Source organism: Larus michahellis, chromosome 8 (genome assembly GCF_964199755.1).
Source record: "Larus michahellis chromosome 8, bLarMic1.1, whole genome shotgun sequence".
Classification (NCBI taxonomy): Eukaryota; Metazoa; Chordata; class Aves; order Charadriiformes; family Laridae; genus Larus; species Larus michahellis.
In genome coordinates, this window is record NC_133903.1 from 32589143 (window position 1) to 32605729 (window position 16587).

Sequence of the window (16587 nt, forward strand, 5' to 3'; positions counted from 1 at the left end):
CTCTAAATGAGTAAAGGATATAGTGATGAGAACAAACTCGTGGTTCCAGCCATTGCCATTTATTTTTGTCTCTCTTTCTCACAACAGAAATTTTACATTACACAAATGCAAAATGTTTTGGGTCAGGATTTCATAGCAGAGTGTAAAAATGAGGCTTGTTTTTATAGGTGTGAAAAGATAATAGTTCCCAGCTCCAGTCAGGAGGTAATTTATAACCTGGACATAAGAGTTGTTTGGAGAGATTCTTAAATATCAGCAGGATGGTCCAGGAAGGGTGCTGCCATTTAGAAATTAATATTAGGGAAAGTAAACAGTTTTCAGGAATGCCTAGGCCTGGCTTTCCAGCTCTTTTATAGTGAACATTATAGACAGGTAGGATTTTTCTTGACAACAGAATCAGTGCTGGTAGCTCTTCTTACCAATATGGTCATTCTTCATTCAGCAAAAAGCCACACTCTATTTGTTGATATTGCTTGTACTTGTACACACTGCTGTGTGATGATGTGAAAGACTTTGAGGGTTTTAGCTTCTTGGTATTGCAAAATACATTGTTAAACATAAAAATGTATCCCCCAGTCAAATCTGTCCTGAGAAGCATGGTTCAGAGAAAGCCATACAAGCCATTGGCCTTTTTCTGCTATAGATGAACCTCTCACCTTCACGCATTGCTCACCTGATGATATTTTTTCCCCACTGTGCAGCAGGAGAAGAAAATCTGGCAACTACCAGCTCTCCCTCCCCTCTGTCACCTCCACCTGCACGCTCCACATCACTCTCACCTCCAGGCACTGCTGAAGGTAATGGTGGATTCAGGACCGTGGCATTGCTGCTCTTCTCCTGTTTCAACTCAACTGGCATCTACTTCTATCATACATGGGTTAACTCCAAGACTGTTAAAGCAATATTGTGATTTATGTTGTGTGAGGTCAATTATGTTACCGCAAAATTTGTTGATGTGATGGAGACTTACTGAGTTGCGTTTTTTTTCTTTTAATCAAATCAAAGGTGGGGATTTGAAGCACACTTTTCAAAGAAAGCAGTTAGAATTCAAGCTATAACATGCTGCTGTTATGAGTTCATGTTTTCCTTATGGACACCCCTTCCCCTTGTGCTCTCAGATGAGAGTTTCAGGCTGAGCTGTCACAGTGGCGCTTTCCTGCAATTCACACAGAGCTCCTCAGGCACCACAGCAGTATCCGATGACTGCGGGAAGAGGGTCCTTCCTGGGTCAACAACACAGAACAAAAACACCCCAGTCGGTCTGGGCTTTTTGCGAGCTGCACATTAATTCACCACCTTCAGCTGGTGTTTTCAAACAACTAAAATCGGTGCAGCCCCCACACCTTGCTAAAGGATGATTAAATCTCTTCGCCACAAAGGCGTCCTGGACAAATTGGTGGGAATTTGGAATTAGGGTCTTGCAGACCTAATCGCAAGCTATGCTCTTGCAATACATCCAAGCAGATGTGTTGCACAGCCTGTGCGCAAGCTGGAGAGCAATGTCAATGTGTTCTTTTTGCCAGTGCTGGAGGGAGAAATACAATTTGGACAGCAGCTGGCACCTTTCGGGTTCCAATGAACTTCTCACTTTCATGCATTGCTCACCTGATGATATTTTTTCCCCACTGTGCAGCAGGAGATGAAAATCTGGCAAATACCAGCTCTCCTTCCTCTATGTCACCTCCACCTGCACGCTCCACATCACTCTCACCTCCAGGCACCGCTGAAGGTAACAGTGAATTTGGGAAAACGGTGGCATTGCTGCTCTTCTCCTGTTTCAGGTGAACGGGCATCCACCGCAGCCTTCCTGATGCTGTCTCCACCCCGAAGGCTGCACAGCACAGACTCCTGGCTCAAGGAAAAGTGATTTTTAATGTGGCCAATATCAATCCGCATATCATATGCTTGGTATTTTGAGCTTCCGGTTGTTGCTACATGATACTAAAAATTACTTAAGGATGTATAATTCCCTGGGGAAAGCTTAGCTGATAGTTGGGAGGAAGGCATGTTTCTTTTTTTTATTTTTGACACATGATTGTGTTTAATTCCTTGAAAGTTTAATTTACACTTTCTCCCTCTCTTTCTCTTTTTAAGGAGAGAAGTCATCAATGACTACACCTGGTAAGAAACTTTTAATTTACATGACAGAACTGCATTGATGGTTTTTTTCTGATCATTTCTTCTTTCCTTTTCTTGTACACTGTTATCTCGCAGAGTATGTAATGCCTTTTCATTCAGCCCAATGAAATGAAATACGCTGTCTTAAGAGGCAAGAATATCAGACAAGTCTGGTTTTGAGTCATGAATTTGAGTATATTTTGAAACACAACATTTAGCATTAAAGAAGTGCAATCAGTGCCAAAAAAAGGCTTATACTTACACATAAGGTGTCAGCTGACACCTGTTGGACCCCCGAACACCTTGAGTGTTTGGTGTGCCTTTGCTTGGTGACAGAGTCACAGTGCCTCAGTACGAGAGCGCACCAGCACAGCAGCCCTGTGTTGTCTGCAGCTCTCTGTCCCTCCTTGACCGGGCGGCCTCCAAAACATTAATGAAAATGCTGTACCTCTCGCCACAGGTGTCTCTCCTGCAGACAGCACACACCTCTCCACGCACGCAGGCTCCGTCCCTGCCATGGGACTCAGCAACCCGCCACGCAGCAGCACTGCTGCCCTCACCACACGCACTCCCATTGCCTTCGAGAATGCTTCATCAGGTTTGCCGTCTTCCTTTAGATGCCACTCACTGCTCTCTGAACTGTAGGGGAAAACTAAGTAATTACTGTAGGGGAAAACTAAATAATTCATCCTCAGGATAGCTTTGCCAGCTTGTGGTCCATCACATAGAAAAGGTATCTGCAATTTGGCATAGTGGCAATACTGGATTTAATTCCAGGGTCTGATATCTGATGGCCAAGTCTTGTAGTCATCACAGTAGTGTCAAAAAGCTAGCTGCTGTCAATGAGGCTGTTGCCAAAGAGCAATAGGAATGGACCTAAAAGAGAACGTTGAATCCTGTCAGTGGTTTATAAGCAGGGAGGTAAATACTGAGATATAGTCGGTAATATAGTGAGGAAGTTATGTGATCTGGCAAATGAACGCTACTGGAATGCTTGTTCCTGAAAGAGCACAAGCACTATTCGTGATTGTGTTTTCCTGTAAGAACATAGTAAAATGTTTTATATTTTCTGAGTTCACAGTTATTAACACCGTTTTTATGTTGACTCCAACCTGGATTATGCATAAATGACAAAAAAAACCCCAAACTGTCCTTGTACATTGCAAAATTCATTAGTCAGTGGTATATTCCTAAAATTTTGCTTTCTATTTAAATACTCATTTTCTGTTTTATTTGATGTATTTATGTGATTTTTCTGTCAGCACTCTTCTCTAAATACAAAATTCCCAGAAGAAAAAGAAAAAAAAGCAGAGAAGGGAGGGCTGTAGCGTAAGACATTTCTGATGGCATAGCCATACGAAATAATGAATTTTACTTTTTAATGCTGATATGTTGTTTATTTCCTTACAGATGATTACAGTTCAGCATCCTTGCACAGCACCACCTCACCAGTCAGCACGCCACCAAACACTGGGACCACCCCCACTCATGCAATAGGTGACAAACTTGCACACAGTTATCGCAATTATGATGATACTGCAACCACGGAAAATGTGTTAGAATGACGGAATTCATTTCAAATTTCATTTATCAAACTTAAGCATACAAATTAGGCATACAGCTGCATTAAACTTAAGGGTGTTTTTAGGAATCTTATTAATAGTTTATGAGTAATATTAAAGATACCAAATTTGCTACTTGTCAGGCAAGTGAAAAATAGAAATTATTTCCACACACTGGCATAGTAGGAGGGTAAATCTGTCAATTACTATGTCAGTACTCCTCTTGATATTCACAGAAATTTGCCCAAGCAGCAAAGAAGTATGAATACATCCACAGATCTGTGTGCTTCTCTGTTTTTCGGTGGCTTCCCTTTCATTTCAGTCAGCAGTAACGTTTTCTTGGGATCCAATATTGCAAGCACATTATTATTGCAATTGGGCTGTAAGGAATTACTCAGGTCAGTAATATGTGTGTGCTTGAGCAAAGTACGTCCAGGTGTTGGACTCTTACCGTCTTTGTAACTGCCCTTCAAGTAGCTGTAAGCTGCTGTCAGCTCTTTGACAGACTGAGCTTAGCTTTTACTTGTGGGTCTTCTGCCCCTAACCATCTTGTTAAGTCTCCACTGGACTCATTTTACCCTCTCATTAGGGGCACTACTCAGCCAGATGACTCCCAACCCACAGGCATGCAATTCTAGGGCCTGTCTTTTATGAAAAAAGAAAAATCAGATATCAGTCTCTTTTGGTAATACTTATACCTCAGTATATTTTAAGTAATTATTTTCAGGGTGAAGTTCTTTGCTCAAGCTTCTGTGCAGGTTTTCTAAATACCAGCTTGTAATTTCTTCTGGCTATTTCAGTGTAAAAATAGTTGTAAAATGATCTCTGCTCTTCCGTAAATCTCCTTCCAAAGGTAAGAGTAGCTGTGCAAAAAAGTAGGTAAATTTTGTGTCTTTAGTGACATTGCATACTGTTCAGTTAGCCGTTCCAAAGGATATGTATTCTGGGAAACTGCTATAGATCAGTATACCTCTATAAAATAGTGTGATTTTGGAATATTCTTGTGTAACTTTGTATGCAGAAATTCTATTAATAACCAGCTCGATTTGTAGTCAGTGATGTCATTGGAAAGTGACGAAAGACATGTGATCCCTAACATAATTAGTTAAAAAATGGGGTTCTATGTAGCCGATGTTTTCTTCCCCTTTTAAAATTTAAGTGGGGCGCTAAATAACATTCCTTGTACTGAGTATATTGAAGAAAGAGTTTTGGGCAGCACCAGTCACCCTCCTCTAATGCTCTGTGAAAAAAACCCCAACAAACCAGACCTGCTGACCTACAACTTTATTTTGTTTTCTTTTCTTACAGGATCTTCCACAGCAACAACTGAAGCACCTTGTGGTAAGAACCAAACCCCTTATTTTTCTCAGTCCTGACATCTGAATGAATCAGTAAACTCAAATAAAGAAAACTGATCAGTAATACTGATTAGTTTGCATCTCAAGTTATTTTATAAACTGTCTTCTGATTCTGGAAGAGTAGGATTAAACATATTACATTTCTGGTCCGCTCATGTCCACTTACAGTTCTGTCAAATCGCCCTGCACTAGGCTGTTGATATCAGGGCTGCAGAAAAGATCTGCCTTCATTCCACTAGGCCCTCTCTAATTTTTCCCCATCATGCTGATAATGACATGCTGCAAACTGCAATTCATAACTAAAGTAAAACTGAAGTTTGGACATTGGTTTATATCTCTTCAGAATTAGAGACCTCTCCTTTCTAATTTTCAGGAATAGGCTATAGCCATTATTTACTGGATGGTTGTGAAATGCTTTGAATGAGAAAACTTGACATTTCTGTTCAAACAAATGATCCAATGTGTCAAAACAAACTATTTCACTTTGAACTGACATTTTAAATTAAAGCATGTTTCTGGAATGTTCATCTTCTTAATTCTTTATTTTCCCTAACTAGAGAATTATTTAAAATAATATTTTCCTAAGGAATTTTTCTGTTGTATTTTCTGATTCTTAAAACACATACGGTGCTGGGGCTGTCATAAACCATTTAATGGTTCTTAAAAAATGCCATAAAATAATTGTTTGATATTTTATCTTTTTCTTTTAGATACTCGTATTGAATATGAGTCAATTCAAAGTGTAGAAGATGAGGAAAACATGGCTAACGTTACACTGAAAAATCTCAGAGAAAACAGAGAATATTTTATTTTGGGGGTTAACAAAACCTTCAGTGTGAATTCCAGCAGAATAAAACTTCAGAGATGCAAGAGATATGAAGTTGAAGTTAAAAATTGCAGCAATGCTTTTCTTTGTATTCCGCCTGGTAGGTATAGAAGGGCTGTAGTAGATTTTTTTGGGTTTTTGTTTTTTTTTTTTTTTGACATGCAGTAATTCAGTTTTCCAGGATTTCTTAGTCTGTTCTTGTTTCTTGTCAGAGAATCAGACAGAAGGTTTTCATACTTTGTGCTTGGTTTGCAAGATACTTTGCATTTTAAAGTTGCACCTTAAAACGTCACAGTATATTTTTAAAGTAGAATGTAAAAAAAAAGTAAAACATGTAAAACATGTTAAAAAAATAAGGGAGCTTTAACTACATTGGCCATATGCAGCGTGGTTAGCAATAGCAAGACCAGCCAGCACTTGAAAACTACTATTTATGCTGGATGTTTTGTTCACTAAAGAGATTGTTGGATTAAATTTTCATTTATTATTTGAATAGCAGCATTGTCTTTATCTCATGTAGGCTTCTTCAATTTTTACGTTCCATTTATTGTTAAATTCTTTGTATATTATTCTCTGCCAATTGTATCTTCATATTGCAGAATAAGTCAGCAAATATAAAAGAACAAACGTATATTTAAAGAATCAATATAGCCAATGTCACAGTCACATATAATATTAATCCTTTTCAGAAGAAAACAATCCTTTCAAAGTTGTGGAAAATACCAGTACATCTGCAAAGTTATGTGCTGACGAGTCATTTGGCTGTGCTGATATGCCTAAACTTTTTTGCGACGGTAAGACACTTCTAAGATATTTTAAAATTTATTTATTTATTTATTCATTTGTTTTTAAAAGCAATGTTGATGTTACCTTTTTGATGAGAGATTGGCAGATTTAAATTAATTGTGCCAGTTTGAGGGAAGGGCTGTTCAGAATTTCTGGGATTGCCAGGTTGGGGACTACCAGCCCCACGCGCTGTGGGATCTGGGGAGAGTTCAAACCCGGAGAGCTCACTTCCTCTCTTTACCAGCTTCACAGATTACAGACTTCTAAAGGTTTTGAGGTTCTGCTTGATGGTCTGAAGGGGAGCTAAGAGTTTGGAAATCCGTCAACCTGTGGGTCTGCAGTGAGCTGACCCCCACTTGCAGACTACCCAGGCAGCTGTCTTTGCAGGCTGCTGGATGGCGAGAGTCCAGGCTCTCTGCTCTTGGAACCAGCCAGTCAGTGTGGTAATGAAGGAATGATATGGATGCTGGATGTCCGCATGAGTCTCAGAAAAATGCATGATGAATGTCTGGGGCTGGAGATTTCATGTTTCGGGGAGCTGAAGAGCTATGAAGCCACTCCAGGGTTCTGCCAGACTCCCATGACATATTTTGATTTCTGCAGGAAAACTGTTTTCCTAGAAAGTCAAATCATATGAGTTTTACTGGTGAAAAGTAAAGATCTACGCAAACTAAGTTAGTATAAAAGAACCTAAAACCTAGTCATAGGATTAGGTTGTACACTTTTCTGTTCAGAATTTTATGATAGCATATTACATATTATATTGAATAAATATGGCAGAGAAAATCCCAGTTAAAATGGTACCAGGTACTTTTGGAGTTATGAAAAATATTGATATAACTCTTTCTGTGTCTACAGGTGTAACAAACATTATAAAATTAAATGAAACCTGTTTAGAGCTGAACACTTTATCACCCAACCGTGAGTACAACTGCCATGGTAACATACGGTTTTGTGAAGAGGACATTCGCACCCCAAACTTCACAGTAACAACAGATTATGGTGGTAAGTGTAATTCTTATTTTTGCTTTATGTTCCACATATTTCTGGAAGAACTTCCTAGGAATTCCACTATCTGTGTTTCCTGGGGTTGAAGATATATTTTGAGCAGCATGCTCAGCCACCTTCAGGTTGTCCTCCAGCTCCTCCCACCGGCAATCCTGCCCTTGTGGTTGTTCTTTGGCTGCAGTCATAGTCTTCCTTTTACTCTCCAGCCCTAGTCTCAGTCTTCCAGTCCGATGCCCTCCTCTCCTTCGCTCAGAGATTGGGATTATTATTTTTTTTTGAGGGTGAGAAGATGGCCAAATGTAAGGTTGTTTGAAAAATTAAAAAAAAAAAAAAAAAGTGCAGGCCTAGCCAAAAACAAGTGTTAAATTCTTGATTTGAAGAAATGTGTGATAGAATAATTGCAAAGAATGTCTCCAGATAAAATGATGTGTTATTCCAAAACATTGGCCTTTGAAATAGCTTAGCTTTTTTTTTTTCTGAATTAAAAAGGAAATCAACCGATATCAAGTAACCTGCAAATAAAAATTCCGGCCAAGCATTTAAAGTTTGTTAAAATTATAAAGAAATCAAAACAATGTATAAAATTTGGAAATGTTGGACAATTTTAGTAATATGTGATATTGCTGTATTCACCTTGTCCTGATTAATTAATTAATTAATAATTAATTAAATTTATGAAGTTACTCTAATATGAGGCTTTTACATATATTCAGTTTATACTGATGTAAAATTTCTTTGAATGAAATAGACTACAAAAAATATTACCTATTGTTGGTGTCTTGCTTTAGTACTCAATGAAATTTAATTTAATCAAAGTAGGTAAAAAGGAATATTTTGCATTTTCATTCAAACGTTTCCTTCCCTCCCCATTATTTTTCTTTTACAACAGATCCAGATGCACCAGAAAATCTTACAGTAGTTTGTGGTGCCAGAGATGTATTTGTTGAATGGAAGAATCCTAGCAACACTTCAAAGGGTCCTATAGATGGCTATAACGTGACATGCAGAAATGCAACAGGCAAAGAGCAGACAGGTGATTACAAAGTATATGCCCCTTCATTATTAAATAATTCATTGCATGTTTTAATATTTACAGAGCACCAAGCATGATGCACTGTCAAACCTTATTGGAATCTCTTCAAACTGTGCGGATTTTTTTTGGTTAAGTTTCTTTCCTTTGATGTTCTTCCAGTTGAACCATGTGGTTATTCAGTTAACCATTTCAAGGCACAGCTCTGTCACCCTTCATTCTTGTCTTAAGAAAAAGTTATGACAACATCATCAGCTGTCTGATCAGTTTGTGGCATGGCGCTCTGTCTCAGAAAATGCTGCAATGGATGGTTAATATATCCTCTGAGAAGGCAGGGACCTGCCTTCTGAATAACTACAATGTACGTAAAAGACAGGGGTCCCAAGTATGGCAGTTAACATATATGCGTTTAGATAGGTAAAGCCAGGTGGTTGTCTCCTAGTTAAACAGTCACTCCTTTAAACTCCTGCTGGTTTAGGCCACCTTGCATTTAGATAGCTAAGGCTGCATCCATTATACTGGGACCATGTTTTCCAGGTGTGAGCTTTTCTTCAAAACAAGGACTGGAAAATGATGTTTTGAAAATGAAGAGCCTGATACATGATTCCGGGAAATACATGTCAGGTTTAAGCTAGTCCTGGATTAACTCGTTCTTTCTGCTCACATACTGCATGTTTTGTAAAACTGGACGGTTACAGGATGTGGTCCCCAGATACAAATAAATCTCTCCCACTCCCCATGCCCCGTATTTGTCCGCTACCCACAGGGGTGGCAGCCCCACGCACCAGTTCCTGTGGTCAGTTCGGGGTGGCCAGCGTAGGAGACCGAGGTAGTGTGCTGGGGTGTGGGAAGATGTGTGTCCCTCACATCTGAGGCAGCCAGAGGGACACAAGGAAAGGCCATTGCTCCCCAGTTCCCCAAGCCACCAAAGCCCCAGCTGCAGTGTGGGTAATAGTCTTGCCCATGTTGCTTCTTGTGCAATTCCTTTCTGTCTTCCTTGCCACTACCTGCCTGCACACGACGTCTCTCATGTCGTACCGTAACAGACTTGCTCAGTGTGCAGAGTGACTTTTGTCAGCTGTCTACTAGCCCCTTCCCAAGCAGAACACAGAAGAATCAGCCTCTCTTTATCAATACACTTTATGTTAGTTTTTAATTATACCCGTTTTAATGACACACTGAGAAAGTAAAAAACAAAACAGACAACCCCTCAACTTTCTTGCTTTTTGATCGGGGAATATATTTTTTCCTCTTCTTGAGCCTTCACTTAGCATTAGTAAGCAAGACAAAATAGCCAAGTACAAAGTAATTAAAATTGAAGTACAGATGACAGTGGTTTCAGGTAGCTCTGATGAAGTGTAGGAGTTCCTGTGCTCCTAACATAAATTTCATTAATTTCAATAATTAATTTCAGGTTTTCTTACAGGGACTGTCAACGTGACAGAAGGTTACATGAGCTTTAATTGCTCTGCATTCAAACCTTTCACCAGGGGTGAGGTAATTGTGATTCCATATACGAAGAGCAGATATAATAATAAAACGTTTAAGGGAAAACCTGGACAGCAGATCTTTATAACAAAGTCAGCAAGTAAGTCTCTTGTTTGCTAACTGTTATGAACAAAGTTGGTACTAACACAGGGAATATATACTTTCTTATTGTACTTCATTGTATTTTATATATGTTATTACTATTAGCCATTAATATTAAACTGATTAACATTAAAAGAATTTCATTGAAATTCATATAATTAGTGTTTTTTTAATTACTTAATGTTAATCTATTTTTAATTATGTATTTAGTATTAGTATTATGTTATATATACACATTTTTTTTAAAAAAAACCCTGCATTCATTTGAAATTCTTGATAAAAGATTTTAGAAAGCATTATGTCCCAATCTGAAGGAAAGATTCAAATTAAATAAAAGGAGAATGAAAACCATCAGCTTTTTCTTTGTGGCATGACAGCCACAAGGATGTGCAGAACGTACCTACCTTCTGTTCTGTAGTTGCCTGTTTGCTCAAAGCAGAGTTGAGTTACCCAGGCTACACCAAGACTGATGGCTGTACTGGGCTTCGGTTAGCTTGGATGTACATACACACGGTCAGCTTCTGAGACTCCACATTAGGTCAAAGCTAGATGTGTGCCGACCCTTGTGCTGTCAGAAAGGTCTGTGCACCTTTTTGGCTACACATTCAAAAACTTACCCCCATGGTCCTGATTCTTTGTTTGCCGTACATGTTCAATTCATAGAACTACAAGAAAAGTTAAAAAAACCCAACCAAACCCAACAGACTTTTAATCTTCAGATGTAGAGCATTATACTGTTTTAATTTCTTCTTTGAGAGATAAAAAACAAAATGAAAACCACCCAAAAAACCCACGTTTATCTAATTTCTTCCAGTACTTTTTTAGCTCTAGTTCCACCACCTCCAGACTCAGCTAGTATAGAGATACAGCTATAGGGAAACTATAATGGTTTATACCTGGTAAGATACTAAATTAATATTGCCTTTAATTTCACTGAATAAGCAAAAGATTTTTATTTTTTTTTAAATAAAATATTATTTTTGTGCTAGTGATGTAATCATAATTTAAAGTGGTGACTTATTTCCCCAATAGCAGGAATAAGTAAATCTTTCTTTGCTTTTAGCACTCTGAAAAGCATGCAGAAACGGATATATAAGAACATTAAATCTGACTGCTTGTTTTAGTAAATGTTTTTCTGTAGAGCTTGGGGAAATACAGGGACTTCTGTCAGACTATTGTTTTGAATTTGAATCCTAGCTTTCAGTGGAATATACAGAGCATTTGTATGAAGTTTTGTAGGCAATCCGTTAAAACATTGGCTTCTCCCTACTACTCTGGGTCATTGAGCTAACAGAATTTAGTTTATAGTTGGAAGAATACAGGAATTAAAATTATCACCTGAAGCCCCATGGAAAAAAAAAAAGCTGGTAAACGAATTGGTTGATCATGTAAACCACTTGATCAGAGACTTAAATGTAACACAAATTGAAAAATGTCTTTAAGTTTTAGACAGCCCTAATTTGAGCATGATCATGGTTTTTCTTTCTATGATAATCTAGTTTGAGCACATCAAATTTTGGAGCTCCCTGCTTTCTGCGGCTCCACTCATGTGTTAATAACTCAGGTGAAGATTACAGTCCACAATATAAGATTAGGGGTCTGGAAAAGGGAACCTCAGTTCCCTTATTTTTTGAAAATATAACAAGCTGCCTGCCTTCATGAATTAATGGTATTTGTTAAACCTTCTCCAACTGTTACAGCAGTTGATGACATGATCAAGCAGATAGTGGAAGAGTTTTATGGCTTCTTGAACAAGAGAATATATCAGTAGAGCACAACTCCTCGGAAGTACAAAAATCCTACATTTTATAACGTATTTTTTCATCTTCAACAAACACATTGCCTCCAGAAATGTTCACTTTCTCCCTGTCACAGCTTTTTCAGTATTATGCTGAAAAGGAATCTAACAAATCTGCCCTCTGGATAAAAATGAGCAGATACGTCGTAATCACACACTCAGACAAGTAAAATATCCTGCCACTCCCCAGTGGGATATTTCATCTGCTCATAAAGCCTCACACATCTTAGCTCTTCATATGAAGAAAAAAGCAACTGCTTTTTACTTTTCTTTTTTCATATGCTAGCTTGCAAATTGAAGTGACTGTTTTGAAGAAATTTCCATGGTGGTGTTCTACTGAAACGTGGCTAATGGAGCTGTCTTACCCAGAAGGTTATTTACTTTCTGAAAGGTTTTATAAACTCTCAATAAAGGTCCCTTGGGCTGTGCCCCAAGGCTGAAACCCATTTGCTACAACATACAGAATTAGAGTTAGAAAGCACAGATTAGATTTCACAGATTCCTGATAATTAAAAAGTAAAAAGTTTTTGTGGTTTTAGGCCGACTTTAAGACAATGTGACAGTTTAAGCAAAAGGATACTATTGCAAATATTAAAATATACTAGTAAATCCTGGTAGGAAATTTCATTTACAGAAGTTTTGAAACCTACACTCACACAGAAAACTGTTTGCTCCCCTGTCTTGCCTATTGTCCCACATTCCTCAAATGAGAAAGTGGTGTCAGACACAAAAGAGAGTTGCCATCGCATTGTCTCTGCAGGCTGGCTGTCAGTAGAGCTCTGGTCTTCCCAGCTTTTTCAGTTCCACTTCACATCTTTTCCAGTTCAGATAAGCCTACGGTTAACTCAAAATTGATTTTATTTATCTTGTTAAATAGGGACTAAAATTTTTAAGGCAAAAAATGTATGAAATTATTACGAGAGAAGGTAACAAGCAGACATGAACACATACAGCTGTTGAAATGTTTGGGTTGAAATGATAAGAACGGAACCAGTAACGCTTCTTTTGTGAACAGAACCGGAGCCAGTGACTGATGTTAATGCAGCGCTGACAGCCGATAATGCTGTCCAAATTACGTGCAAAAGCCAGGAAGCGCATGGACCAAAAAAAATATTTGAATTGTTTTGGGAAAATGATCAAAATATGACTTCCGATGCTTGTAATTTTAAAAAAGAAAATCTCTTGTACTTGACAAAGTATACGTTTTCGGTAAGTAGGCTTATTAAATTAAATATATAAAATATTGCTGTATTTTCATTGTTTAAGCATATCATACTTGATTTTAGGAAAAAAGGCAAATATGGTGGCAGAGGAGTTAATCTATGGATCTGCAGGCGCAGATGTAAAGAAGTAGCAATTACCTCAGAAATAAAACGCACATGTGCCTAGCCTATCAATCAGTCCCTTGTGTGCTATTCCACGTAGGCTCTGACAGCATGGAAAATACAAGCTGAATAGGTTGTTTGTACTTGGGACAGAGAGAAATTTGGGGTTTCCATAAGTTTTAAAATAAGTTTAGTGTTTAAAGCACACCTCATTTAATGAATATGTGTCTGTCCATCAGAGGATAACAGTGGGATTTAAGTCTTGAGATAATTGCTCAGAAAGAAATTGTTCAGAATTTTTCACTGTGAAGATTTTGAAGCCTCAGGGGCTAGTTAGTGTAAACCCCTTCAGATCCTTTCACATGTCCTTACATCAGCCTTTTACAAGGCTGTTTCCATACAAAATATATCATCCTCTGTTTCTGAGCTTCACTTTCCTGAAGGCCTGCTGCTACCTTCTCTTCCTACAGGCATTTCACCCTTTGGACATTTATTGCTTGCAAAGCCAATGATCTTGTGTGATCCCCTTAATGTAGGAATATGTTTTATATTCTGATAGCTTCTCTCAGTAAAGTTTAGGTAAGAAAGTAACCAGAAGGAATGATGGAGTTTTATTACTTTTAGGAACCAGATTCACTCATTTTCCACAGTCTTTTCCTCTTTTCTCTGTGTCTTTCTGAGGAAATGCAGTATCAGAGAACCTGAGTAGTCTGGGTTTTGTTCCAAGGTTTTGTCAGTATTTGTCCAACAGATTCTGCTCAGAAAGCTTTGTATTTGGAAAATAAAGATGAGGTCCTGCAGGAGAAAAAGACACTTGGATTGCCCCTATAGTATGAGTCCCCTCCACTCCAGCACGCTTTTTGCACACCACTTGCGGTGAGCAGTTTGCCGTACAGAAGAAATTGGCTGCTGCTCGGCTCTAAACCCTGGCTTCTGCTTCAAACTTATCTTGCCCAATTCTTACTGGAAAAACAGAGAAAGCTTTATGCTCTTAACTAGTAATGAAAGGATTCTGGGTCAAGTTAGGGAAGGCTCAAGAAAAAAACCCAACCAGATCACCTGTGAGAGTTGGCAGATGTCGCAGTTCCCTTCTGTCTGCACACTGAATTGTTCAGGGAATAAAGAGGAGCCTACCCAGCATACTTTCTGGTTTGGCGATGTTTTGACCGTGACTGCTGCACTAGGTTTCTGGCTTTTGCTATTTGAGAAGCTTCTTGCTAATTTCTGCCACCTCTGCTACTCCTCTGGATGTTGCCACCGACCATGGCTGTCTTCCCAGGTGCAGAATGCAGAAACCACCAACCCCCTGAACACATCGGCCTTTTAGAGCAGAGGCTGGGAGCTGGGGCACAGTCCTCAGAGTCTTCAGGAGAGGTTTCTCTTAAGGGATCGGGTAGGCTCAGTAAGAACTCAGCCCGCAGTCATCAAGGGTGCTGAAAGCCCTTCTCCTTCCCTTTTGGATGATTTGCAGCAGGAGAATATTACTATTAAAATTGCTATTATTCAATCCTGTTAGTATTCTCCACTGTTTAGTATTAAATTTTTAAGTTTAATCCTAAGATTAATTTTTCTTCACAAGAAAAGTGTGAAATATTTGACGTACAAACTTCAAGCTGCCTATTAGATCTGATAGGAATTTCTATTAAGGAAATTTAAAAGACTGGATAAATGTAAAATATATTATGAAATATAAACACATCTAAACAAAGTTAGTAATTTAACACTAGGTAAAATAGTTAATGTTGCAAAAAAGCAGCTTATTTAAAAGTTTATTTTGGCTTCTATAATTTAACCTTTTATGGATTACTTCTCACACAGGAACTTGCATTCAAATATCCAGTTCATTTGACTATTTGTGTATTTACTGTTGAAGCAAATAAAATAATGATCTTTTATTACATATTACATGGTTAATTTTTTGATTTGAGAAATTTGATTTAGATCTGGTAAGAGATAAATTTGATTTTTTCCTTGAGATACATCAGATTTTGATTTTGTAAAATGCGTCTCCTATTTCACTAACTTTTTTTTCAGTCATCTACTCTTTTTTTGGATCCAGATCTTGCTGTAACTTAGGTGAAAACCTGAGCTGCATTATATGTGCCTATACAAAGACTGACAGCAGATCCTGCTGTAAATGAGGCCGATTCATGGAAAATAGATGGATGTATTTCAAGGATCCATTGTGTTTTGCTTTTTTAAAAAAATATAATGCAGAAATTTTTACTTGTTAAATCTTAATATCTCTATTATTCTCACCCACTGTGTGCAGATCTTAATGTCTAATGGAGTCCATGAAGGGCAACCAGTAACGAAAAGTATAAAAACCAGATGTAAGTAAATATATACACATTTTTACTTTTAGAATTTAACATAGTATAGAGTAATACTGTAAACTGTGAATTCCATTACAGTTGCTCCTAAGTAAAAATCATAACTGCCTCTTTTTATAGTTAATAGCTTATCTGCATTTGCAAAAATAATATTCTCATTCAGCATTAATGTAACAGATCATGTTGACAAGTCATTGACCATAATTCAGAATTATTACACAGCTGTGGTTTCTTCAGGCAAAATTCGAATGCCACTAGAAATTAATTTCTCTCACTTAAATTTTTCACTTTAAGATTCTTTTCCGTTGTTCAGATCCTGCATTTCAGGAGCTGAATATCTGTGACTTGTCAGGGGTTCCCAGCTCTCAGATCAGGAGCAGCTGAGAGCTCCACCGCTCAGGTGTGCAGGCCACACAGAGCAGGAGACAACCACGGTAATGCCCAAGCAGTGAGTGAGTTGTGGCATTTTGACAGGTGGACCAAGGGAGTTGAAGTGAAAATTTTCTTAGTGAAGAAATAAATTCCCTCCTTTGCTTTAAGCTTAAAAGTTTTTGGCACTTTGGAATAAGAAACTTAAACTAAACAATTAAAAAGAATTATTTAGTTCTTTTACAACAAAATCAATCAGCCTTGGCCCTAGGAGGTATACAGGTTAAAAGAAAATAAGGGAAAAAAGAATTGTTTAAAATGCCATTAATTACGTATTCAAGAAATAATAAATATTTTCTTTTTCTGCTGCTAGATAATTCTAAAGCCCTGATTATATTCTTGGCATTCTTGATTGTTGTGACGTCAATTGCTTTACTACTGGTTCTGTACAAAATCTATGATCTTCACCAAAAAAAGCTTGGGT

General features: G+C 38.0%; 1 protein-coding gene across 6 annotated transcripts in view; it reads left to right on the forward strand.

Annotated features, from left to right (window-relative positions):
* Positions 1-16587, forward strand: part of PTPRC (protein tyrosine phosphatase receptor type C) — a 63962-nt gene that overhangs the window by 33015 nt on the left and 14360 nt on the right. The window contains exons 3-16 of one of the 6 annotated variants that reach the window (XM_074597802.1): positions 702-797; positions 1634-1729; positions 2095-2121; positions 2579-2716; positions 3529-3615; positions 4989-5021; positions 5749-5964; positions 6554-6658; positions 7509-7655; positions 8548-8691; positions 10115-10276; positions 13092-13285; positions 15674-15734; positions 16477-16585. In XM_074597802.1, coding sequence (XP_074453903.1) covers positions 702-797; positions 1634-1729; positions 2095-2121; positions 2579-2716; positions 3529-3615; positions 4989-5021; positions 5749-5964; positions 6554-6658; positions 7509-7655; positions 8548-8691; positions 10115-10276; positions 13092-13285; positions 15674-15734; positions 16477-16585 — 1615 coding nt within the window. The remainder of the gene's footprint in view (positions 1-701; positions 798-1633; positions 1730-2094; positions 2122-2578; positions 2717-3528; positions 3616-4988; positions 5022-5748; positions 5965-6553; positions 6659-7508; positions 7656-8547; positions 8692-10114; positions 10277-13091; positions 13286-15673; positions 15735-16476; positions 16586-16587) is intronic. The other 5 variants (XM_074597803.1, XM_074597805.1, XM_074597804.1 and 2 more) reach the window with 5 other exon arrangements.